Source organism: Myiozetetes cayanensis, unplaced genomic scaffold, assembly GCF_022539395.1.
Source record: "Myiozetetes cayanensis isolate MyiCay16 unplaced genomic scaffold, myiCay2020 scf19, whole genome shotgun sequence".
NCBI classification, from domain to species: Eukaryota; Metazoa; Chordata; class Aves; order Passeriformes; family Tyrannidae; genus Myiozetetes; species Myiozetetes cayanensis.
In genome coordinates this window covers 13895820-13922165 of record NW_026087400.1, presented here as the reverse complement: position 1 = coordinate 13922165, position 26346 = coordinate 13895820, and the positions used below count along the sequence as shown (strand labels likewise).

The window sequence follows — 26346 nt, the reverse complement described above, 5'->3', positions numbered from 1 at the left end:
AAGCTTGGACGGTGGCAGCGAGGTCCTTAGGACGTAGGTGGGTTGCCTTTAAGGGCTGACGAGCCCCACCTGCCCGGGAGTGGCCCTGACTGGGAATCGAACCCGGGTCTCCGCGGTGATAGCGCGGCGCCTTTACCACTAGACCACCAGGGGCTCATTTATTATTTATTTAGTCTTTCTAAACAAAGAGGGGTTAAACATGAAACCCATGTGAGGGTTCAGCTTCATTCAGAACTGGAGTGTTGGAACTAAATCACTTGTATTGAGATCTTCAGTTAGTTTTGAAAGTAATACCTTTGTGTTTTAAAATCCTCGGGGGTCTGGTTACAATAACTGTATGCCCTATCTGGAGTGTCTGTGGGATCATGGGTTTCCCCTGTAAGATGGATGTGAAGCTGTCTTAAGCTTGTGAATGTTTTTGCAGTATCCCAGGTATACAAAACTGAACTTCACTTAATAGGAACCCCCTTAACACTATGATTTCTTAATGACAGTGAAGCTCTGCATTGATCTAAACCAGGGACTTTGGTTTGGAGAAAGGAAGTTTGGGTAAGGAAAAAAGAAATTATTACTTCTAACTGATAATAAGCAAAAGCTATGCAGAATCAACCTACCATTCTAAAAACTGTTCTTTTCCTGGTGTCAGTTGTTTACCTAGTCCCGTTCACACATTAGATAGCTTTGGCTTCTGATTGTGACCACTCAAACATGAATCAGTGGGGGGATGAATAAGGAAAGGGAGGGAAAGAAGGATGAAGCAAAAAGGAAGCAGGAGTTCTTTCCTGCCTAAAATGCCAACAGGGCTTGGATTTGGAGGGACAGAATCTCACCGGGGAACGAGGCACCTTTAAGAGGGTGTGTCTTTTGGACTTTGGCAGATCTCAGGCAGTAATGGCCAGGGCTTTTGCAGGAAAATCTAAACTCACAAGCAGCCTGACCCAAGAATAACCACTGGAATCTGTGGAGAGCAAACTGGGTTTGGGTGCACATGGAACCTGGTAAGTAGGTCAGAGATTTCCTCCTGGGGCCTTATCTGACAAACTTAAAATCTGGGAGGCATAGAGTGGTACAGAGCGCCATCCTTCTTTGGCCTCCTTTGGCCTCTTTGGCCTCCAGCTAGTTACAGAAAGGCATTCCTCATTCTATGGAAAACATCAACTGCCTTCCAAGGGTATTTTAGGTATCTACTTTATATGTAGTTTTATAACTGACTTCAGGCAGAAGTCGTTCTTATGAATGATGTACTGCTTAAGCAGCTGGTGTTTTCCATCCTGTCTCTCTCCTGTATTCATGCAGGTGTTGGCAAACTGCTCCTGTAACTCCTAAGGGGGGATGCTCATGGTGGGTGAAAGAAAATGTGGTTCATTGCTGCATCACAGACTGGTTTTGGTTGGAAGGGACCTCAAATATCTCATTCCACCCCCCTGCCATGGGCAGGGACACCTTCCACTACACCAGGTTGCTCCAAGCCCTGTCCAACCTGGCCTGGGACACTTGCAGGGATTTTCTACCCTCTCTGAAATAAGACATTGCAACCTGTTTTATCAAAAGACTTCTATCCATTTCAGGAACTTATAAAATGAATGCCCATGCTGATTTATACTTAGGTGTTCATTTACAGCCCTGGTTACCTGTATCCAGGGAGCACCATGAAGACTAATGAGTTAACTGCTTTATTTGTAAATTTGCCTACTCTGATGTACGTGATCCTCAGCTTAGACTGCAGGAGTTGGGGACGACTCCAGAGCTCATTATGTGTCTGGTCCTCATGACACGAGCTTGTTCTGATGTTCATGTGGTTGTCTGATAGGCTCCTTCAGCTCACTAAACCAGCAGAAAGGTAGCCTGGCAAAGAGTCTGCATTAAGTCTGCTCATGTTCCAGTCAAGCATTCCAGACATTGCCTGAGGCAGGGTTTGGGTTCCAGCTGCAAGGGGATGGAGCAGAGTAGAGAGCTGAAGGGTCTGATGTTCCTTTTCAGAGGCTGTCAGGTGAAACTTTAGTTCCTCTGTATCTTGAAATAATACCTTACAACAAGGCATCTCAGAGTTCTGTTGTGTATACGCTGTCTACATGGATTAGAGGCTGAGTGCAGGCCCCTGTGTATCACCTGGCAGCAGAGTGAGCACGTACAGAATATGCTCTCTGATTCAGCTGAAGAGCTGCTGCTGCCCAAACACCTGATTTCTTAAATCAAACCTCAAATCAAGGTCTTTGTAGTTGACAGATTTAGAAAAAAGGAGGCAAACAAGAAACTGAAGGAGCCTTTTCATCAGTCAGTTCACTGATCCAAGTGAAAGCCAGTCTTGGAGAAAACACTTGAGGGAGGGATTAAGCAGATCTGATTTTTTAGATTATTGCATAATCATCGGCCTGGTGCAAGGAAGGAGAGGAAGGAAGTTGTGGCTGGCACAGGGAGGGAGGGCAGGAGCATCCCTTTTGGCAACACAGTTGTATTAAATGAATAATGACATTTCCTCCCGAATCGATCCTGAGTTGTCCTGTGTGTTACTGGTTTTAACTGTGCTAACCACAGTTGTCTCTCCTGGCCAGCTGCTTCAGGACGGGCATGTAATTCAGCCTGACACACACAAGAGTGCTTTCCGCTTGGAAGTGAATTCACAGACTGGAAATGATGGGACAGCTGTGCAGCAGCTGCAGTGGGTTTGGAGGAATGGCACTGATACCTCAGACTGCCCCACAGATGGCACAGGGTGGCCCAGACTAAAGAGCTTGTTCTCTGGAGCTCAAGGAGCAATGCTGAGTGCAGAAGGGGAAGAGTTCATTCATGAGGAAGAGGGAGAAAAACCCATATAATAAAAATCTTATTTTAGTAATTTGTTTTTCATACAATCTACATGAGTTCTTAAAATTTATATCTGTCCCATGAATGCCCTTTTTGCAAGTACTTTGTAGCTAGAGCAGATGAAACTGCATCCTGAGACTGAAATCTGTCTTTTGTGTACATACCCATCATTATTTAATACTAAGCAATTTGCTGTGATAAAACTTAAGATCTCTGCCATGTCCACCAGGGTGTATAACCTGGAATTGGAGATGCTGAAATGTTTGATCAGTTTTTGCCTGTGAGTATACTACTTTTTGATGACCAAAATCCATTTATTCAAGTTTGAATGAAGTAAGAACAGTTTGGGTTTGCTCTGTGAAGCTGGGAGTGGTTTAGATGTTTATACCTACAGAGCACAGTGAAAGGCTGTTCATTACCTAAATGAGCTGAACCCAGAAGAATTTGTGTCTTCTTGGCTGCTGAGGAGCAGAACTGTGTGTTCCTCTTGAGCTTTGCACATGTCTGTGATGATTTTTAGGTTTGGTTTATCCAGACTGCACTACATTACACTGCACATGCCAAGAGATGTGACTAAAACTGCTTGATGCTATTTCTTCTCTGGTGAATATATATTATATTGGATTTAGGTTGTACAATTTATATGTATGAGTGAGCACAAAAAATTTAAATGAAAGTTACTGTACAGATGTTTTTTTACTTATGCATTTGATCTCAGGATTTTTTTTCCATCCCGGTGGCACCTCACACAAGTAAACTAAAAACGTCAATCAAAATCGCATTACAAAATAGGAAACCCGAGGTCTGACTAATTGCTTGTTTAGCTATACAATAACTCGAGTGGTGGTTCCTCCCAGGCAGCAAGAAGGCTCCGTTGAGTGAAGTATTATGGAATGGTTTGGGTTGGAAGGGAACTTAAAAATCATCCAGTTCCAACCCCCTACCGTTGGCAGGGACACCTTCCACTAGATCAGGTTGCCACAAACCCTGTCCAACCTGGCCTTGAATCACTGCAGTGTAACATTTGGTAACCAGTGAAAATGCAGCTTTTTCAGTAAGATAAATAAAATGCAAAATCAGCCTTAAATTTCAGTTAATTGAAATGTGCTGTTTCATGATAAAAATCATTGTTAAAATGTCATTTAAACAGATTTCCAATCCCCTTTGCCCCGGAACACTTTGCTTTGCTCAATGCAGTATGTACTCCCATTTGGTTAATTTTTTTCACTTAAAACGTAGAAGAGCACTGCTGGTTAGTAGGAAGCATGGCTGAAATGAAGCAGAAACAAGCCTGAAAGTAAAACTGCAGAGGAAGCTGCAGGGTCTGGTGGAGAGCAGTCAGATTTCATCAGAAGCTGCTGAAGAGAGCATTTCCCGCTTTGCCTGGTGTCACAGGGGAGGGTGAGCGCTATGGAGCAAGTGAGGTCAGCTACAAAGAGTGAATGCTCTGCAGGTGAGAGCTCGAAGGTGAGGAGAGGGGGACAGAGAGGAGGTGACATGGGGAGAAGCTGCAGTGGATGTCAGGATGGTTACAGTGCTGATGAAGAGCTACAGATGTTTTGGTCTGGACAAACATCCAACCAAAACCTTCAAGAGCCCTCAGCTGTGCCTGCTGGGACCTCCTGAACTACAGGGGTAGTGGAAGCAGGTGGCTCAGTAGAGGTGAAAGGGTCCTTGAACAGATTCATTTGAACATGTCCTTCACCATGACACTGGTAAAAATGGCTCTGTGGTTTAGTTTGAGCTGTGTGAGCTCTGATGCTGGGTAACGTGGGTGCTGCTTTAGGGTGGTGCCACTGGACGTGAAGGGGACATGGGACATCATGACTGATGGTAACAGCCACTGCTTCTTTCATTTGCTTTTGGTGGAACAGCTTATTCAGGGAAATGCTGGAAAGCTGTTTGAAAGAGCCACGACCAGAAAAGGCTCTTTCAAAGACAGTAATTTGCATAATTTTCATCAGAGAAATTTCTCACACCAGTTTATATCCTGGGTGTTCCCTCTCTCAAACTTCTGGGACTGGCCTGTGCAGGGGAGTACATGGGTCAGTGTTTTCCTGGGCACTGGTCCAGGTAATGCAAAACACCTTCAAGACTTTTCAGCGTTCTTGCCTGACCAGCCCTGTAGTTGTAGCCTGTTAATTCAGATGGTCAGCAGGGCTGGTGTCCTGCTCTCTGAGCTCAGTTACACCCATGGCAGTGTGACACTGCTTTTAGTTAGAATGGGACTCCTCCAAAATTAAGCTGGGCACAGACCTTTTCCTTACAAACCATTGTTAGATGTAGGTCTTGCTTAAGCTCCTTAGAATGCCAGCTGGCATTTCTGTCCTAGGTGTAGCCCAGATTTCAGGAAGCATGGTGGGTTGGGAAGCTGCTGTTGCTCAAGTGCAGGAGCTGGCACTGCACGAGTGAAGCAGAATGGAGTTTCTCTGCAGGCACGGTTTGTCTTGGAGATGGAGTGCCATGTGGTGCATTCCCAGAAATATATGAGCTGGAACACAAAGTGACTAACCTAGGAAAGTATTTTTAAAGTGAATTTGGATCCTTTGCCTGTTTTGCTGGAAGTTTACAAGGTCAGGCAGCATTTTAGTGTAGCAGAGTAGCCCGTGCAGGTGTTGGGAAGCACACTGATGTCCAGAGCTTGCAGAGGGCTGAGGAGCAACACAGCAGGAATGCCCAAGGGTCTCAAGGCCCATAAATGAAACTTTGCTGGGATCTGTATGCCAAGGCTGCAGTCTGCCCAGCCAGGCTCAGGAGCCCTGTCAGGCAGATGGTCCTCCTGTGTGTGAGAGCAAAGCATGGAAGGCACAGAAAAGTGGGAATTCCCCCGTGAAGGAAGGGAAGAGCTGGTGCAGAGCTGCCCAGCACACACGGCTGAAGGAATGCCTGAGCAGCAAACCTGCAGGCTGTGGGTGGAGTATTTGAATTCTGGCATGGGCTGCAAATCCTGGGTTTGTTCACATCTTCCTTTGCACACCAGGAGCAGCATTTCTGCTTTCCATCTCCTCAGAAGTGGGCGGCTGTGTCGGAGGCTGGTTCTCAGGAACCTAACCCGGATTGTTGTGGCTGGAAGTGCCCTCTGTCCCTAGAGAGGAGCTGCTTTAGTTGGCCTTTGCTGGGCTGCTGAACAAGGGAGCGTGTGTTTAGGAACATTGGGTACCACGTTTGGTAGCACAGCTTGGTAACTGGTTGGTGTAATTTTGCCCCAGTGTGGTTACCATACAAAGCAGCAGTGTGACAGGCTATCGTGGTAACAGATTGGAAGCTGTATTCAAGCTGAGATGAACAAACAAGAATTTTTAGCCCCTGAATGCAAGGTTTTGTTGCACTGAGTTCCTTAGCAGTGTGGAGAGATTGCTTCTTTCTTTTGGCCAGTCTTCGCGAGCGAAGATCTGGGGAAGGTCTTTCCACCTTCCAGCCTGCGCATTGGATTTTTTAGGTGAGACACAGTGTGCGCGGAACTGAGCCCACCCTTTAATCCTAAGGTTCATCTGCCGGGGCCAAGCGAGCTTGGACGGTGGCAGCGAGGTCCTTAGGACGTAGGTGGGTTGCCTTTAAGGGCTGACGAGCCCCACCTGCCCGGGAGTGGCCCTGACCGGGAATCGAACCCGGGTCTCCGCGGTGATAGCGCGGCGCCTTTACCTCTAGACCACCAGGGGCTCCAAGGAGAGATTGCACCCCTGTAAGAAAACAGCCGAATTCAAGATGCAGGTCCTACAGTTGCCAACCCTGTGGGAAGCAGTTGTGCCAGAGCCTCAGTGAGCAGGACCTGGAGCCTCGGTCCCCGCAGATGATGCAGTTCATGCTCAGTGGGTCCAGGCCTGTAGGACTCGTGCTCTTGACTTACTGAACTTACTTTACTGCAGCTTCTTCCTTTGTGTATTGAAATGATGTAAACTGAGAGCAGCCTTATCTTGGAGTAAGCACACAAACATGGATTTCAGATTGTATTTATGGGTAGGTGTTTCCTTTCTGAGGCTCACCAGCCTTGGTTTTTTGTAGCCTTCTGTCTTCTACCCTGATTCTAATCTCCATGCTTAATGATTCACATCATCTTTCCTGGATTCTCCTTACTGATTTTCAAAGAGCATAGCGTCTACTCCAGCCTTCAGGAAACCTTTGGAAAGGGATGGATGGTTTCAGTTGGGGGATTTGAGTGTATTTATAGTAATATATAAATAGAGGCAAGAGGAATATTTACAAAGCAGGTGGTACAGGGACGTTTATAGAAAAAATGTATGATTTATACACGGATCGTTCCAGGCAAACCTTTTGCTCTGCCTGTAGTCTGTCTTCTACAGAGCTCTTTTGAGTCCTATGAATATTTATGCTGCTTTGTTGTGTCAGTTTATGGAATGACATGTATGTCTCTTTAAATAACAGGAGGAGTGGAGGGAGGAATTTTGATTGTTTCCTGGGCAGACATGTCTGCAGAGCTTTTACAAGGAGTCTTTAACATAGATGGAGCAGAGAATAGCCCAGATCAACAACATCCCACCCTTCCCTTTGCCTCTGCACTTGGAGATGTGCTTTACAAGGTCTCCCTGCTATAAATCATTCTCTTTTGCTCAAATGTGCCCCTTTGCCGTGTCTCAAACCAAAAGGTGTGTTGCTGTTGGCATTGCAGGGTGCTTGTGTGAAGTTGTGGCCAATAGTCCTGCAGAGCGAGTCAGATCTTGTGGTGTGATCACCAGTTACCCAGATTCAGTCCAGGGCAATCCCACTGAGCTTGCTAAGACCTTGGGAAGAGAAAAGTGCATGCATGTAAATATAATAGCCAGTCTTCGCGAGCGAAGATCCTCTGAAGGGATTGAAATGACGTCCTGAGGCTGTGACTGCCGTTTTGTGGAGAGCTCCCAAGTGAGTGGATTGGGAAGAGCTGGTTCAGCAAGCTAAAAGAAGCTGCTTGCCAGCAGTGATGGGGACCACCTGTACCTTTTCCTTCAAAAAATGTCAAAAAGCTTTAAGTTTCTAGGAAAGGAGAAAAAAAAAGTCAAATTTGCTGGATGAATAGATTTAGAATCAAAATGTTTAGGCAAAAATTCCACCATCTGGCTGTTTGAGGCTGTGTAGGTTTGATCTTTCTGTGTGATTTAATCTCAGTTCAGCAATTTTCAGTGGCTCCCTGGCTCACCTCAGCAGTGGGTTCTCTCTGGTCCCTTTAGAGGCCTTTCTGCTGGGTGAGAGAGCAGAGGAGCCTCCCAGGCTGACAGTGTTGCAGACTGGAGACCCCCTTTCCCTGAAGCAATAGTGGACCAGGAAGATAAACATCAGATTAATTTCAGAGTGATGCTTTTTACTGCGTGCACTGTAATTGCATCTAGAGACCAGGTATGAAATCAGAGCTGATGAGATATATAAGCATTTGATAATCCTTGCTTTGAAGCCCTACTTAGGTTTTTATTTTTCTCACATTATCAGTGATGACCATAGTAGTGCGTGGGATTTACAGAGTGTGTCTCTCTGCCTCTCTAGGCTTTGCACACTTCGTGGGCATCCTCACACCGACAGCAAATGGTGGCCCTGGGCAGGTTTATACAGGATGCATCCCAGGGCTCTCTGGGATTTTTGATTAGCCAGGGGAAAACTGGGAGAAATATCTTCAAGGCTTTAGCAAAAGTACCTTTGAGCAATCTAATGCAGAGCACTTGGTGCTCTGACGTGTTCTTTGGTCAGTCAGAGCTCAGTAGAGAGGGGTTATTGATGCTCTGCTTCCCTGTGGACTCTGGTTTAGGCAAAAAGCCAAGGTGTGAGCCTGGACTTGGGAGCTCACCACCCCCTTGTGTATAAAAACCCACAGAGAAAGGTGGCTTGTGTGTGCACAGATTTTTAATCCCTTTGGAGAGATGGACAACTTCTTGGTCTCTTGGGTGACCCCAAGAAGTTCCTTCCATCACATTCCTGCCTGCCATCGGGCCCAGCAGGTCTCTTCAGAGGAGCCCAAGAGAAAGGACATGCTCTCCAGGTAATAAAGTGACAGTGATCATTCCAGTACTGTCTGCAGCTTATCTGCAGCTTTGTGACACCCGTGTGAAACTTTTTGTGTCTGTAACCTCATGGGATGCTGGTTTGGAGAGAACCTGGTAGATGTTGAGCTCTTAATCAGCCCCAGTGTATATGGGGCTTGCAGAGGAAACTACTCTTACTCCTCTTCTGAGTGAAAATTCATTGTGAGGTAGGGGTTGTTACCTTTTACATCCTTTCCCAAAGCAAAGGACATAAAAAAGAGGGAAATTGCTATGGCTGATTTTCAGAGGGAAAAGGCATTTTGTTTCCATTTGTTTTGTGCCAGCCTGGCTTCAGCCACACCGGTGTTAGTTAGTCCTGGCACAGAGGGTGCAGCTTTGCACAGTATTAGGGGGGAGGGGGATCCCTCCTTCCCAGGGCAGGATGTGTTTGTGTGGAATTAAGGTGGCTGGAGAACACACGTGTTCTTTTTCCACTTTTTTTTTTCTTCTGTGATATATCTTCTATGATATATATTATCTTGGGCAAAGAATTTGATTTCTGACAGTATTCAAGAGACTTTTCCTAGCACACTCAGCTGGTGCCCAGGAAGTCCACCACATGCTCCTTTCTGTTTGTGACTTCTATGTCATCTGCAGTAATTGGTGCGATTTTCCCGAACAGCCGGATAACCTGCACGGTCCGGCATGACCATCCCTTGCCAGAGCAGTCTTCTATCGCTGCAACTGCTTGCTCGAGAAATTCTGCTGTGTAGGAACACAGCTAGAGCCTCCAGAGGAATAATGAAATCGCTGGTAAACTCAGCCACATTTTCCTCCATCCTCACTGCTGTATTTATACTGGAAGATTTCTCCTCTGGCTCCGTCAGCAGCGATTTCTCACACACACATGGCAGACTCACATAATGTTGGTTCTATTTTTTTTCTTCCCTTTGCTGACTTTGCATCATCTGATCGTTTGGGCTGGCCAGTTAACAGTGTTACCTGCACATATTCCACTGGACCAACTGTATCTGAGGGCCATTTCTATATCTGTAGGAGATTGGAGAAATGATTACTTGCTCAAAACAACAACTAAGGGGGAAGGGGGAGGTGGTAGGACAAGTTCTGCGTAGGTGGGGCAGTCAGTGCTCCATATCCCACCCACTGGAGCCTTTGGTCCAATCCCAAAATGGTTATCAAGCCATTGGTGCCCCAAAAGCCCCACCTGGGGAGGGCCCTGGGAGAGCAGAGCAGATGAAAGCAGTGGCACAGGTGGTGCTGGCATGTCCCACTGCCTTGGACCTTACAGCAGCTGAGACCTTGCTGAGTCCAAGGCAGTGACTGCTCATCTTTCATTTTCCTTTCTCCCTTTCTCCCTCTGTCTTGTCCTAACCTCCTCTTCTCAAAATCTGGATAACTTAGACTTCAGTGAGTTGGAGTTTCTGTGGGCAGGACAAGGAGTAAGGAGACTGCCAGTTATGAGCATGATTGGGTTTGCCTTCTGCACTTACAGGTGCCTTGTGTTGCATCAAGAACCAGCTTCTTGCAGGCTTCATTTGGAGCACAGACAAGTCTAATGAAAAAATCTGAAAGCTTTCTTTGACTAGCCTCACTTGTGATGCTGTTTCTAACAGTGTGTCTTTGTTTCAGAATCACCCATTCACTGTCTGAGGATTAACTGGCTCCAGTTCCAGCACCATGGATGAACTGCAGGATGTTCAGCTGACAGAGATCAAACCGCTCCTGAATGACAAGGTAATGCAGCTGCTGCTTTGTTCTCACAGGTGACTCAGGTGACTTTTCTGGGAAGGAGCCCTGATTGCCAGAATCTGTTTACAGCCTAAAGTATCTTAAGTACTGAAAAAACCCACTCTGCTAACTTACCAGCACACACTCTTCCAAAGTCTCAGGGAATGACAGGCCACCACAGTTCAGGTAAGTTTGGAGTAGTGAGGATTTACAAAGGCTGGGCAGAAAATGGGAAGGTGATCCCATTCCTGACCTGGTGTAGCTGTAGAACCTCTAATAAGTTTCTCCTTGTTAGAAGAACTTTGGATTGTATCCTATTTTCTTTTTTCCTTTTTTTTTATAAAATATTTTGTCTTAAATTATCCTTTAGTGTTTTGACACCCAAACCAGCCCCATCTCCCTGGATTTAGTAATGGGGAGCTGTTTCCTTTCAATGTCTCCAGAGCTCAGCTGGAGCAGTCCAGATTCATGCAATACTGAGACTCCCGAAAATCATCGTGTTGTTTAAGTCTTTCACTTTCTCTTTTGTGGGCTGGAGAAGAGCCATCTGGGCTTTAGGAGAGCCCTGGTCTCACTGGATTCTGCCACAAATCGTTGTTCTGAGTGCCTAAGTCATCATGGCCATCCCAACAAGATGTAGCATCTCGCATCTGCAAACTGTGATTATGAGCAATGCAGTTTGCTCGCTTTCCGTAGCTCACAGCCAAGCCCAGTGGTGGGGGAAGCAGTTTCCAAGGCTTTGCTGTTTCATGGCTGACATCAAGAACTGGCTGGTGCTGCCAAAGGGCTGTGCTGCTCTGTCCACTCACTGTGTGCTTGCAGGAGACTGTACTGTCCTCCACAAAATGGGTGAAATCTCTGAAATTCTGCTGTGGTTTAGTCTGTGCTGGTTAGTTTTTCCTCATTTCTCTAGTGTACTAGCATATCTCTTTAGTACCTGTGAAATCTAAAAATTCAGCTGAACTCTGCAGTCCAGCTGCCTGTTCTGACAGAGCAGTGCTGACTGCTGGGCTTCCTCAACTCAGATTTTTAAAATGTTTCCTGGTGGGTGAGTCTTGGAAGTACAAAATCAGTGTAGACCAGCAGATAAAATACAGGCCTTGAGAACAGTTTGTGGTTTCAAAACAAGAGATAAACATTTACAGAAGACAGGCTTCCTAAATGCAGTGCCCCAGATCTTGCTCATGATTCTCCTGGGATTTTCCGTGTTTGAATTCAAGAGGGTAGATTGCCCTTGCTTCAGTCAGCTGACCTAAGCAGGAGGTATTGCAGCATGCCAAAACAAAGTGGTTTGCACTTTATAAGATTCAGGCTCTCTGTCAGGTGTGGCCTGGTCAGTGCCATCCAGCCCTGGCTGTGGTGTCAGCTGTGGTTCACAGGCAGTGTGCTCATCAGCACAGAACACCCAGTGGTGGTAACCGGCACACACAAGGGCACGTACAGAGTGATGCTTGCTTTCCTTGACTCAGTTTTGAAGTTACAGGAAGCATACACTACCTCAGTAGGGAAAAAGACGGTGAGTGGCTCCAGACCCATCCTCAGTACTGCAGGGGAAGCGAAGTGTGCTGAGCCTCTCCTTTTTACACTTTGTTTTAACAAAAGGAGGGGCTCAGGGAGCAGCCACCTCCAAGATCTGGCCCTCAGTAAGGCTTTCAAGCTTAAAATAATACATGTGTGCTTTTTAGACATAGTTTATGGAGCATGTGGGTGTGGTGCCATAACCTGCTGTTCTGTGCAGTGTATCAGAGTCCAAAATCTATTGAGCTGGCAGTTCACTAAGATTTTTACTGACCAACCCACTTTAGATGTAGGAGTTGGAGCCAGCATGGATTAATGGCCAGAAATAGTACAGTAAAACTCTTAAGGTGTTAATGGGTGAGTGCTCATGAACTCTTCAGGTACAAGGGCTGCTGTGCACAGAGAAGGAGCTCTGGTGTCCTAATACTCAAAACAGTGGAATTGCCTGGGAAATGGAAATAGGTCCTGTCTTGTTCGCTTGTCTGGACACTGGAGACCACCAAATCCTGGCTGTGTTCTGTCTCAAATCAGCAAAAAATTATAAGCTTGCCTTTTAAAGAATACAAACACACTCTTGTTTGTGAGTAGTTTAAGCCTGATAGCAAGTGCAGGGAAGTAAAATACGCTATATTTGTTCACCTCGTTCAGGCTCACTAAAATGAGGTGACTTTATACTGGGGAAGTAAAGGAACTTCAAATGTTCCCATTTAGTGGAAGGAGAGAGAAAAAGAAAGGACTGCCCCAGTGAAAAGTTTCAGAGCCAGATTCAGGAGGTGGAATGGGCAGCCTTTAGGCTGGGTTGTGTCGGCCCAGCTAGCTCTGTGCTTTGAGGTGCAGCCTGGAAAATCTGCCTTAAACTTTCTCAAGACAACGAGCCAATGGTTTAAAGTCAGATTTTTTGGTGTCTAAAATCAAGGATGCAGGAGCCAGGGCATTTCAGCACTAATGCTGCTTGTGCCTCATGGTATACCCTGACAGCAAGCAGCCCAATTCAGACCTTCATTCCTTGCTTTGTGTCATTTCCTCTGCGCTCGCTCAGGGAATCTCAGGCTTTTCCCAGTACAAATTCAGATCAGCCATTTCTTTACTTAGCATGCACCATCCAAATCCAGTGCTGGATACAGAATTTCTCATTTCTCCATAGATTTTGTTTAAGTCCTTAATCTCTGTGGCATTGGGTGACTGAAATGACTTTCTTCACAGCCTGGTGGTGGTGTCAGAAATCTCAATTAATTTTAGTGTCTCAAATTGAAATCAGAGAGGGCTGCTTTTTAGTTTCTTTTCCCACATCCTGAGGATTTGGTGGGTTTTGCCATGTTATGCTCAAAACACTGACATGGTTCAATACTTACCACAGACGAGGAAAGGGGGAAATGGACCCTTAAAACAGATTTGCAGATATCAGATGTCTCAATCTGCAGAATGTAGGTAGCAACCCCTGTTCTTGCTAACGTGGCAAGGCCCTGCAGGGAGGAAAACAGGGCCATGTGTTTACACATGGAGAAGAGTGAGGGTGCTCAGCCAGAAGAAATGTTTGGAGTGTTTCTGTTGTGCATATGTGATCCTAGTTGTAATTTTGGTGCTGAGGTGCTGTGCCTAAAACCCACGAGCAGTAATGATTTGCTCAGCCTTTTGCAGCAGCTGACAGCTCTCAGTGGTGTAACCTCTGAGGTGGGCACACAGACAGGTTCCTGCAGCCCTGCAAACCTGCGGGATACCAAATGTGTGCTGTCCTGACCGTGTGGGTCACCCTGTGGGAGCAGTCAGTTGTGAGCTGCGAGCCCAGCTCCCGTGTGCTGAGGTTTCAGTGGCGTGCAGGGTCTCTGTGCCACGGAACAATCCTGTGTCTGTGACTGCATGGCCTGTTTTCCTGCACTCATCACATGAGATCCCAGGGTTAGTCCTTCAAGAGTTTTGCATCCAAATTCTTAATGAACAGCAAGGACCAGACAAAACCCAACCCCACACCCAGCCCAGCTTTGGCCACGGTCCTTTCTGTGTGCACTGTCCCTGCTCAAATGCTCTCAGCTGTGCCCTGGCAGCCTCTGGACAGCCCCAAAACCCTGCTGTATAGAAATGGGCAGAACTTGCATGGGGTTTACTTGTACAAGTCTCGTATTTTGCTGCTGACCTGACTGCAGCCATGCCCTGTTCTAAAACAGAGGTCTCTGAGGGGAACTTTCATGATGTTGTTGGGGGTGTTCTGGGGCACTGAGCTGAACTCTTTTTTTCTTTTTCCTGTTTTTCATTTACAGAATGCAGCTCGCAACTTCCAGGACTTCGACTGTCAGGTAAGACACGTGTAGGAGACGAGGATTGGTTGACAGACTCCCCATGGCTCAGCAGTAATGTTGAGAGAGATGAAAAAAAAATCTGTATCTTAATTTTACCTCCTGTTAAGGTTTAATCAATAAGAACTGGCATATATCCAGTGGCAGAAATTGCCTTCCATCCTTTCACGCCAAGCAGTTTGTTCTAAGGTGCAGACCTGGACTGCTCTGCCAAGGCTGCACAACATCTTGCAGGATGGCTGGTCTCCTGAAAAGCAGTTTCTTGGAAAAAGTCAATATGCTGAGGAACTTCAGCTCTGTCACACCCTGTGTGGTTCATTGGCTGGGAAAGGAGGAGGTTGCATGCTCTGTCCGTTTGTCTTGAGAAGAGATGGAAGTCACCAAGCTGCCCATGATACAACACCCTGCATTGCTGGGCCTGGGTCTTGGCACAGCCGTGGTCGTTTTCCAGGAGTTTGTCGATGGTGCAGAGATGAGCCCAGTGGCTCTGGTTGCCATAGCAATAATCCTTTCAGGGGAGTGGTTGCTCCACCAGCATCGAAGACAGAGGACACACTCTGGGATGGGGGGAGCGCAGCTCTGAGGTTCTGTGGGGCGTTTTGTGGAGCTCAGGCTCATTTTCCATGCCAGATTATCCTGCTGCCTTCTCCCTGAGTGTGTGGGTGTGCAGCCAGCAGCTGTGCCTTCTCTCCAGCCGTGGGAGGCTGCTGTGTCTGCAGTGCTGTGCTCAGTGCAGGGCAGGTCACACAGTGCTGCTGAGCACACCAGCAGGGGCAGGGCTGCAATAGATGTCATAGATTTAATAAAAGTCTGTTGATGTAGATAATTCCAGAAAACCACTTGCAAGCCTGTGCAGAACAGGAATGTAATAAATACAGTCCTATGAAGGTAGTTTGTATTTTTCCTTCTCTTGATATCACTGACAGTACCCCCCATTCGGGCAGACTCAGGGCACTGTACTGCTTTAGCTCCATTCAATGTGAGTTTTGTTATTATCTTAAAGCCTAGAAGTATAAAAATCACTAATTTTAGCACATTGTAACTGTAGTTTCTTGTCTGAGAAGCAGCAACGGTGTTAAGCAATGATTTTTCTGTGAAGTAAAGGATAATGGTTTTAAACCACTTTCCTGTACCCTCATGTCTCCATCTCTCTGTATCTTCTCTGTTACCTCTAGAGGTAAATTGTGCTCCCATGTTAGATGGGTAATGGGTAAAAATTGAGGTAAAAATGGGTAAACACTGAGTAAATGTTAGATAGCAGAGGCACTTCCTGCAGTAGCCTGTCTGCTAGGGTTGGGAAGAATGTGAATGGGATGCCAGGGTATATTGGCCTCCACTGCCAACCCTCTACTGACCCTCCAAAGCTCTGGGTGTGCCCCTGTCCTGCCTGGCTGGGAGCAGCGTGGCCTTGGAGCTGGAGCAGAGTGGGAAGGAGAGAGCTGTGAATGGCTGCTGCCTTTGGGCTCTACGCTTTCCCTCAATAAGCAAACCTCTTTGTGCCCTTCTTTGAACTGAGCCCCAGATCTGAAGCTGGGCAAGCCCCACAGAAACTGGGTGCTGCTGTTGTCTCAGCTCCCTGTCCTCCCCAGGACTGAGCTTTGGGAGGAGCTGAGTGGGCTGCAGGCAGGGAGAGGGGCTCTGGGGAGTGCTGGGCCTGGAAGGACGTGCTTGTTGCTTCTCTGCTTTGCTGGAGATCAGCAGTGAGCCTGTGGCCATGGCAACAGTTGGGCAGGAGCAAGATGTTCCTTCTGGGAGCCCTGGGTAATTCATTTAGAATACAGGGTTTTTTCAGCAAGATGTTGATACTGTGACTGTAAATGTTGTCCTAACCTCACCTTTCTCCAGCATCTCTCCCTGCAAGGTGCAGTTTCAGGGCACACCTGGCTTGACACCCTCCCTTCCATTCCTACCTGGAAAATACACCAAGGGCTAGATTAAATCTGTTTGAAGTCTGCCAGCAAGGATAGATGGTGTGTTGGGTGCTTGGGTTATCTGCCTTAGTTGATAGTTCTTACACGGGGAGATTGAGCTATTGTTTCATCCTGTGAAAAATTCCCACCGCTTTTTGATCTGGCAAAGCACATCCAGCTGCCATAGCCAGGCCTCTGTGAAACTGGTCACTTTAGCAGCAGGGGAATTTGAAGTAAAGAAGTTTGCCAGGGATTTCAGAGGAAGGAAGATCCTGTTGTGCAGAGAAAGACTTAAAAGCACCTAGACTGAGGCAGAGGTTTAATTTGTCCTGAGTTTCACAGGGAGGAAGAACCTTGGGGAGGATCTCAGTTTGACAAGAATAGGCACAAACTGATTGATGAAGGCTGATAACTGGAATATGGTTTCCAGTTACAGTGCAGTGAAGTTCCCAATAGCAGCAGAATCTGCAAGGGACCTGGTAGGTTTTAAGGCAAAACTTAAAGGGTTTGTGGGATGGATTGTCTTATACAATGTAGTGTTTGAGAGCACAGCATCAGTGACGTGACACCTGCATTTCAGACCTTTTATTTTTCTAACAGTTCAAAAGAAGCTTTTTTAAATGGAGACAAAGCTGTGGCTTGGACTGGGGCTGACCACATCCTGGGCTGTGCTTGCAGGGCTGCAGGCAGTGGGGTGAAGTAAGGGGGTGGCAAGGACAAGGTGAGGCTCTGTCAGCACTGTTGATAACCCTGTTGGCAGTGCAGGTCCAGTTTGAGCTCCCCAGTATAAGATACGGACATATCAGAGTGAGTGCTGTTTTATTTCAGTCTGTGTTATTCTGTGTCCTCAGCCACGAGGTCATTTGCTGTAAATCTATCCCAGAATTTCACAGAATATTCTGAGTTGGAAGGAACTCACAAGGATCGTTGAGTCCAACTCTTAAGTGAATGGCCCATACTGAACCCACCACCTCTGGTGTTATTAGCACCCTGCTCTCACCAGCTGAGCTAATCTCAGTGTCCCAGCTCCTCCCAGGACTGACTGATGCCCAGACCTAGGCTTGGATACAGCTGGAGTAAAAGCCAGCTTCAGTGTTTGTTTGTTTTGTGGTGCCTATAGGCGGCCTCCTGGCTGGAAGCTGGGGTTTCAGGGTGTTCTCTGCAGCTGGGCCATGCTTGTGAATGGGAGAAGTGTTTAGTTGAATCCCTCAGGAGCGTGTCATTAGCACTGTCACTGACTCCAGGGGGTGTGCAGTGCTGGGCATGCAGGTTCCCCACACTGTTTTTGTACAGCTTTGGCATGTGTTACTTTACATGGTAACATGTATATTTAAGGTTTGTAAGATCTTTCATTTGGGGAAAAGGGGTGATGCCATTGGGAATTTCTATTCGCTTGCTCGTGTGTTTGGTTTTATTTTTAAATAACTTGCCGGGATCAGATCTGGGCAAAGTCAACAGCACAGGCACCCTCCTGCTTCTGAGATTTGTTGCTTTAGGTGAATGTGTGTGAGGAAGCTTTTGGCTTTTCTGGTACAACTGACTTCCAGATACAGCTGCCCTGGTTTTCTTGAACTGTACATCTGCAAGCAACCCCAGCTAACCCTGACATCTAACAGATTGCCTGGCATCAGTTAAACAACCCCACGTAATCTGGTAACTGCAGCGGAGATGAAATGGAGAGCTAGTGTGGGGGCTTAGGGGTCTTTATCAATAGGAATGTAGGTTATTGTCAGAACTAAAAAGTATTAACCTAAATCTGAGACCTACATTTTACTTGAAAGCTATATGAACCCTAATGAAATGTAGGCTTGGCTTTTTCCACTGTCCGTGGGCAGATGGTGGAATAAACACTGTGTGCTGCAGAGGGACAGATGGTGTGGTGACCTGTGCCGTTAACAGAGCTGTGCCTGGGCTTTCATTATTGTCTGCAGACCCTCTTCAGCTTCCAGAAGTACGTGTTTTGTCTCAGCCTAAATCTCTCCCCTCTTTCCAGATGATTTGCTCTAAATAGAAATGAAGGAATATGCAGATATGTTTGGAGAACTATCCAAATAAACCTGCGTTGTGTTTCAGTCTGACCTAAGCTGGCATGTGTAGCTGACACTTCCCCTCTGCTGCCTCCCACCAGCAGGAAGGCAGAGAAGAGTTTGGCTTTCAGAAGGGGCCTTGGGGTGTGGGGATAGTCTGGGATTTGGCTGAATACTCACAGAAAGCTCACAGTGTGTGCACGAGGTGGGAATAAGTAAGTGCAGGACCTGCAGGGTTCATCTGAAACAGAAAAGACAAGGCATGCATAAACCCTTGGAGAAAAGGAATTACAGCTTCCCAATACAAAAACTGCTGGATACCTTGCTGGCATTACTGGAAATGTAGAGTCACTCAGTTGCCTGTGCCCAGAGCAGCAGACAGCACAGAGTTTACAGAGTTAATGGCAGACCTCGATGAGGAAGTTTTTATCCCTTTTTTTTAGCGAAAGTATCACTGTTCAATAAGACCACATTTTTAATTACTTGGTTTTGGAGGAGTTCTTTCAGAAGTACATTTGTTGGAAGGTTTTTAATCTGCATTTTTAAATGTTTGCTTATTCTTGCCCAGTCTCTTTGCTTTATTTTGGCTTGCTGTGCAGTCAGAGATGGTATCTGCTGTTGAGAGGTTATTGAAATATCCCATCATGTGCATTTGCTGATGTTGGAGAGGTTGAATTGAAACTGTGTTCGTTGTTTAATTAAAACCAGCTTGCTACCCACTGGTGTTGAATACAAGATGTTTTAAGACGTCTTCTGTTTATTGTGATGAAATAACATAGAACCTTAGCACTTTGAGGAAGGGTTTGCTTTCTCTGGGTGAGTAACTGGGGCTCTTCTCAGCAGCAGTGAAACATTTTGCCTGGAATATTGAGGACCATTGTTCCTCTGATTTGTACAATGAGTTCTTTTGTTCAAAGTGCTAGAGTGAAATTAATTACAACACAGATGATGTTTTGATCTAGAAAGCAAGTTTACTTAATGCCTGCTAAATTAATGCTGCTCCTAATCTTATTAAAACTAGCATCACCACTAAAGCACTGGGTTTGACTTCTTACATCACAACAACAAATACTGTAAAGCTAAAATTATTTAAATGGATTTTTATTTTGGACATTTTTTAATTTTTGTTTCTTGGGAAGGTTTTCTTCTGATTCCTCCCATCCCTTGATTTTCCATCTAAAAGCTATGTTTTCTGTAAAACTGAAGTGTTGAGTTCCGGAAAGTTTTAGCCAGCTGGACTTGTACTGAAACATGGCTCTTATTTTTAGATGTATGTGCAAAATCCTTCCTTGGTGTTTATTTAAGCACTACCCTTGCTTTCTGTATTCTGTGGCAACAGTGTGCGAAAGAGGCTGATTATGCAGCTGTGATGTTTGAAATTCCTGTGCTTTTAATGTTCTTGTGGGTGAGTCCTTAGAGCAGAGCAGATGTGTGTGCTTTAGGTTGAGACAGGGGTTTGAATGGTGCCTTTCCAGCAGCAGTGGCTGAGCTGTTTCCATCTGTTTGCAGCACTCGTTAATGGTATTTCACAGTGACTAATGAGTACCTGCAGTGATAGGTGTAACTCAACACAGTGAGGCTCAGTTCTACTCACCAGGGATGTGCATGGTTTGGCGACACAGAACATGGCCCTGCTTTCTCTTCTTCGGGAGTTCTGAAGATGTTCACGGTCTTCAGCAAGATGCTGAAATGCACGTCGTGTCAGCAGGAGGACTGTGCTTGGCTGGAAACGTGGCCCTTGGCTTACTTTCCAGGTTCCTTGAGGAGCTATGGTGGTCTGTGGTCTAGCAGTCACACAAAGTGTTTTAGACTCTCCTGTGTATTGGCACATTCAGATCTCCCTCGGGGCCTCAGGTTTCCAAAAGCTGTGTGTCTGCAGGTGGTGGCACCTTGAGCCCACTGCCCAGGGATGGGAGAGCACCAGACATCAGCCTGTTCTGTTTGCAGCCTGTGGGCAAGGCTGCAGTCTCATACTCTGCTGACTCAAAACAGCAGTGCAGAGCACTGGGAGACAACACCCCCCTACCAGCCTTGGGCAGAGGAGAGCTCATCTGCAATGGTTTCATTCAGATCTAGCAGGTCCAATTTCCTACCTGAGACAGGAAAGCAGGGATCTAACCCTAACCCATGTATTCCTCAGTCTCTGCTGGATGTCTCTCTCATGACCCTGGATACTTGACTGGAGTGCAAGAAAGTTGTAGCTTTAACTGCTGCTTGGAACACACGGGCAGGGCAGGAGAGAGAACATCCTGCTCCATCTCAGACGTGTCAGTGTTGCCATGAGTTGCTTGTTGGTCTCAGCACTGTGTGGTTGTAGGGGTTCGTGTTCTCTGCTGTGGGAGCACAAACCCAGCCTGTCAGCCACTTGAGTTCTTCTGAGTGCAGAGCCAGTGCCTGTTCTCTGGCAGAAGCTGTGTTTGGAGGTGACTTGCTGTTTCTTGATGACACGAAGCATTAGCAAAGGTTGCAGAGAGGCACTGGGTCTGTCCTTCACCGTCACCTGCCTTTGGAACAGGCACGCACAAATGTTTGTTTGTACTCCAGCAACAGCAGCACCTTTGTCTCCTGATGCTCTTGAGTTTGTGTAAGCAGATTGAGTACCTTGTTTTGCTGCTGCTCTCAATTCTCACCCAGAATTTCTCTAATTTAAGACTTAATGCAATTACACAGAGTACCAGAAACCATTGCCTGCTTGCATAGATCATATTGTGTTTTCTATTAATAAATTTCTGCTCTGTATGCAAATGAATAATTTACTTCAAGATGTTGCTTTAGATCTGATTTAGTCTTGCTTCCCATGCAGCCATCTCCTTCAGCTCTACTATTTCCAAAATAATTTTGCACAGAGAAGAGGTGGGAAGCACTTACCTGCCAACTGCCTGAAGGTTGGTGATACTATAACCGGGTGGTGATGTTTTAGAGTCTTACAATACCTTTTTCTTATCTTACAGGCATAGTTTGTGGTGTTGTTTTAGCAATGTGTAGAAATTTGAGGGCAGCTGTTGCTGAGAGCGAGACAATGGAATCTCTGCTTCAATCTCTTCGTAGTTAATAGCTGGGATAGGTTGCCCCAGGAGCAAGGTGCAGTTTTTCACCTTTGCCAAGATCGGCAAAGACAATACAAAGTAAATAATAGCTCTGGCCAGAGTCACTGGAAAAGGGGAAAGCCTGCCCTGAGTAATCTGCATCTCCTCCACCTTACAGCAAAGCATCAGAGGCAGTTTTTCTTTGCCTTAGGTGAACCAGCAGCTGAATGTACCTAAGTTGAAAGGTTTTTTGGGATGTTTCTAGCCCTCTGCTAGTACAGACATTCAACAGGCTTGAGCAAAATGCAAGCAATAGACACTTTACTGCTCTGTGTTCTGCCAGGTTTTAATGTTTTAAAAAAAAATTGAAGGGATTTCACAGATGTGTTCTTTATTGTTAATCTCCACATTAAATCAGTTCCCAGTTTTTCCAAGGAATTAATTTTGAACTTAAAACAGCTTCACACTGGGAGGTCATCTGGTAATGCCAAAAGAGAAGCTTAATAAATTAGTCTTGAAAAGTACTGGCAGTATGAATTCTCATCATTAATCATTCCCACTGTGAAACAAATGGTTTACTTCTTAAGTCTTCAATAACTTTTAAAACTTAAGCACTGGATCACACTCTGACCTGGGGCTGAGGCTGTGGCTGGGATTTGGACCACTGTGGTGGGGCACCCAGGTACCTCTGTCTGCTGCCTGGGGGTTTCTGGAGCTCAAGGCATCAGCACCTTGGGAGCTGCTGTTGGATGCCTCACGCTTTCACCCAGAATGTTTTTTCTATGGAAAGTTTTCGGTGATGTTAAGGAAACTCTGACCACCCAGGAGCCACTCTGGCACCACCTGAGCTGGGACTGAGGCCCCTTGGCAACTGCTCCCTCCCCTCACAGACCAGGTTTCCTTACTGGCTCCACCCAGGTTTCACACTGCAGAGTCCCCAGCGTCCAGATCCTGAAAATAATTTAATCATGGTGCAATAACTGAATGACAAAATACCAGCTGGAGCTGGTGCCTCTGAGGAGGGACCCCGAACAAAGGAACCTCTGGGCTTTTATACCCTCCCAGTCGAAGCACAGGAAAGTCTGGGGGTCTTCAATCTCTGGCTGTGTCTCTGAGTGCCAGATCCCCCTCTGAGTGTCCTGTTCCCCTCACTGGGCCACAGGTCCCCGTGTCCTTTGTTATGCAAAGGGACAGCAGTTCAGGCCTCTTGCCTCGAGCTCCTGCCCCCCAGAGCATGGGTGCAGCTGCACCCACGCTCCCTGCACTAAAGGGATTCTTTAGTGCCACTAGCACTGTCATTGCTTCCCTCTCTGGCCAAAGGTGGCAGTCAGAGTTGTTTTCTGCATTTAAACTGTTTACTCTCTGTGTGCCCACTTCTTCCCACAATCAGTCCCACAGTAGCTTTAGCCTTTGGCAGTCATAGTTGAGTGTGGGTTTTCCTCCTCAGTTTAAGAAGCATACAGAGATGTTAAGGACAAATGGGATAAAGTCCCAACCTTGTCTGACCTTTGCAAATCCCCAGCAAGAAATGCTTCCCAGCAGTTCCTGCTTGGGTTTGATATCAGATGTTTTGAAGTTGCTGTTGGGTTGTGTTTTATCACCTTCCAGTATCTGAGCCTTTCTGGTTCACACACATTTCATTTTCTCAAGTGCAGGGCTCTTTGACCAAGAGCAATAAATCTCAGGAGCTGGCACCAAAAAGATTAGAGCAAAAATTGCAGGGCTCTCAGAGATGGGCAGTAGCATTGGTGACCTTCCTTTGGTGGCCACTACCTGTTCTTCTGCCCAAGCCCTACCTGAAAGTGTATCTTAATGGTATAGCTAAGGCAGGTCAGTGCCTCTGCCACCACCTGTGCACCTGCACTGCTCACCTTCCATCTGAAGCAGAGATCCTGTGGCCACGGGGTCAGTTGCTTTGGTTTCCCTCTGTAGTGGAGCAGTGACCCCAGCCCTGCACTCCTGCTTACAGACTTGCACGACAGCAGCAGCTCACTGGACACGGGGCAGGGCAGAGGGACAGGAGAAGGACTCTTTTCAATGGCACTTCATCATCAAGTCAGCTAATCTAAGTTGCACCCCTTATGTGGCTCCAGCACTGCATTTTAGCCACAAACTTCTGTGGAGCTACAGCTTAGGGAGTCCCAAGATGGGAGAAGTTGTCATTGATGTGATTCTGACAAGGGCAGAGAAATATCTTGTGCCTTCCAAGAGCTGCTCTGTGACAGGAGCCGTAATGTGTTCCAGATCAACATCCTTGGGGAAAAGAAAAAAAAAACCAACCAACCACCAAACTATAGAAGACTTCACTGGTTTTGCACTCAGAGTTCAAAACAAGAACTGCACAGAAATGGAGATTATTGAACATAAACTGAGCAGAGAGCAAGTGCCCGCCATCCATCAGAGCGGAGATGAGGAATGGTGCCAGAAAGCCAGCATGACTAACAGAAGGGCAAGGAGGCTATTGAAAACAAAAAAGCAGTTTTTAAAAAAGCTAGAGAAAACGGAAAAGGTTATAAACTCTAGCAGATTAAATATATGAACAGAACAGAGGCAGAAGGGGATTCTGAGAGATTATTTGCAAGGGGAAAAAAATAACTGTCCTGTTTCAGACCTATCAAAATGGAACCACTTGGGAGAGTTTGCAGAGTGCTACTGACTTCTCAGGTGCTGGAAGGAGGGCTCAAGGAAGATCTAGCCATAGCAGAAAAACTAAATTTAATTTCTTCTGCATGCAAGCTTAGCACAGGGCAGCTCACAGAGGTTACTGTGCTGGAATGCTCTTTGTGGGGAATCAGCACAGACCCTGTCTTAAACCACAGTGCCTGCTGCAGAGGCTGTACAAAAGATAATATTTATGCCTTTTTTAGCAGTTCATAATATTTCATAATATTTATTAACTAGGAGTATCAACGGAGGAGTTTTAAATGAGTTTAAGGATGGAATAGTTGAGGTGTTAAGTGAGAGCCATGCTCCTCTGGTGAAGGAGCTTTACCTGTCAGACAGATCCCACAGGAATTCTGGGAATTCACTGACAAGCTGTACCAGATAGACTGATAAAACCAGCAGAGTGTAGTGGATGAATTACACTGATAAATATTGGGAAAGGGTCAATGTAAGTTTTGTAAAGGGAAGTCCTTCTCTACAGAGCTGTTGAAATTCTTTGAAAGAGTCAGTAGTGATATAAATAAAGATAATTCAGTTGATGCAGCCAACTTGGATTTCCAAAAGACAAGACCCCTTACCAAAAGGAGTCATAAGACGTGTCTTAAGGGACTTAGGAGGCCGTGTGGTCAGAGGAGAGGTCCATTCATGGATGAAATACTGGTTAAAAAACCCCAGCATTTGTTTGCACAGTTGTTTGAGATCACTTGAGAAGCACCCTGGAGAGCTGTGCTGGGACCTGCACTGCTAAAATATACTCTTCAGTGATCTGGAAAAAGTGATGGAAGGTGCAGTGGCAAAATTTATCTGCCTTTGGGTAAACAAAGTGTGCTGCACATTGAGTCAAAGCTTCCTGCAGTGGAACATGAAAACGTGGGCTCAGGGCTGACGATAACTCGGGGGCATAAAATCCTGGTATTGCAAGGGATGAGTGACAGTGTCAACGAGGGGCTTGTGGCTTTCAGCAAAGCAAATCAATCCTTGTTCATCAGGAGCAGAGAACAAAGCAACCTCATTGTGCTGCCACGTGCAGCCACAGCGCGCCCCTGACGTCCTGCCAGCGCCCCTGGGCTCAGCAAGGACACAGCTGCACAACAGCAGGAGGGTCAGCAGAGAACTGCAGGATGCTCAGGAGAAAGCTGCTGTACCAGGGCCACCCAGATAGTCCCAAGCATGTCAGCCCAAAAAGGAACATGTGAGGGAGTTGCAGTGAGGTGTCAGGGCATCGCTGCTGGGGATTGTGGAAGTGGAGTCAGTTGCTCTCCAGCTTCCAAACCAAGGGCTAGGAGGTCTCGTGTAAAATCAGCAGATACAAGGTGGGGAATTAAGTGGTTCTTTCCCCTACAATTGTTAAGCTTTTCTGGTCACAGGGGGAGGCAGGCTCAAGGAGGTGGTGGCAGCTCCATTCCCTTCAAGTCGAACACCACACCTCCAGTTCAGGAAGTCTCATTTGACCTACAGATTGTTGGAGGCTGGAAAAACTAAGGGGAACTGCTACAAGATGCATGTGTTTGAGAAAATATCTCTATGTGCTTTTCCACAAGCACACTCTCCTGAAGCCAGCCCAGCAGGCTCAGCTACAGCTGGTCTCCATGCCTCCTGCTCCTCCTCCATCATCGCTCTCCTCATTCACGACCCCCAGGCAGATCGGGGTGTGTGCTCAGCCCTTTCCCTGCAGCTGTCACAGCCACCCAGCCACTGTTCTGCCTCCCACTGCAGCAGGTTGGCTGCAGCTGCTGTTTATTCTTCACCTGCTGTACAAATGAAGTCAGGAGATAAAATCTCTTCAGGAAAACCTCTGAAAGTTTCCAGTCCTTAAGTGGAAATTAATTTATCAAGCTCTTCAAAACACAACCGGCACATCATGATCTTGTCTCACATTCGTCTCCCTTGTTTTGGAGACTGCAGGTTTGTAAAAATTTGGCTGTCTCCTGGCCATGTTTTCCACGTACCTTCTCCTTTCACTGCTTCCCTGCCCTAGACCAGCTCAGTGTTCAGACAGCAGCTGGAGTTCCACAGCTGCAAGGGAACAACCCTTGAGTCTCTGTTGGAGCTACACTGATGCAATGTGTCAAAGCTGGCCTGAGCAGAGGCTACAAAGAAACCAAGCATGCCAGAGTCTGGATGTCTGGTATTTTCCAGCTCAACAGCTCTGTATGAGCAATGGGGAAATCCCAGGTGGAAACATGCAGAGTTGGTGTTTGGAGTCAGGCAGTGGTTATGGAGGCAGTGACACAGGCAGGGCCACCTCACTGGGGGGCTGGGAAGGGTGTCTGCGAGAAAGATGTGAAGAAAACGTGTTTGGCAGGGACACAGAATGCAGCCAGCCAAGCTGCTGTTGTCCCACTGAGAGCTCTGGTGCCTGCTCTAACTGGGTTATCCTGCTCCATGTGTGGGAGAGTAGTAAGCCA

The 26346-nt window shown here is 46.6% G+C and overlaps 1 protein-coding gene across 4 annotated transcripts in view; it reads left to right on the top strand.

The window, feature by feature from the left end:
- NDRG3 (NDRG family member 3) overlaps positions 1-26346 on the top strand; it is a 56908-nt gene that overhangs the window by 14821 nt on the left and 15741 nt on the right. For all 4 annotated transcript variants that reach the window (XM_050313735.1, XM_050313734.1, XM_050313736.1 and 1 more), the window contains 2 exons: positions 10404-10508; positions 14276-14311. In XM_050313735.1, coding sequence (XP_050169692.1) covers positions 10452-10508; positions 14276-14311 — 93 coding nt within the window. In that variant the 5' untranslated portion in view covers positions 10404-10451. The remainder of the gene's footprint in view (positions 1-10403; positions 10509-14275; positions 14312-26346) is intronic.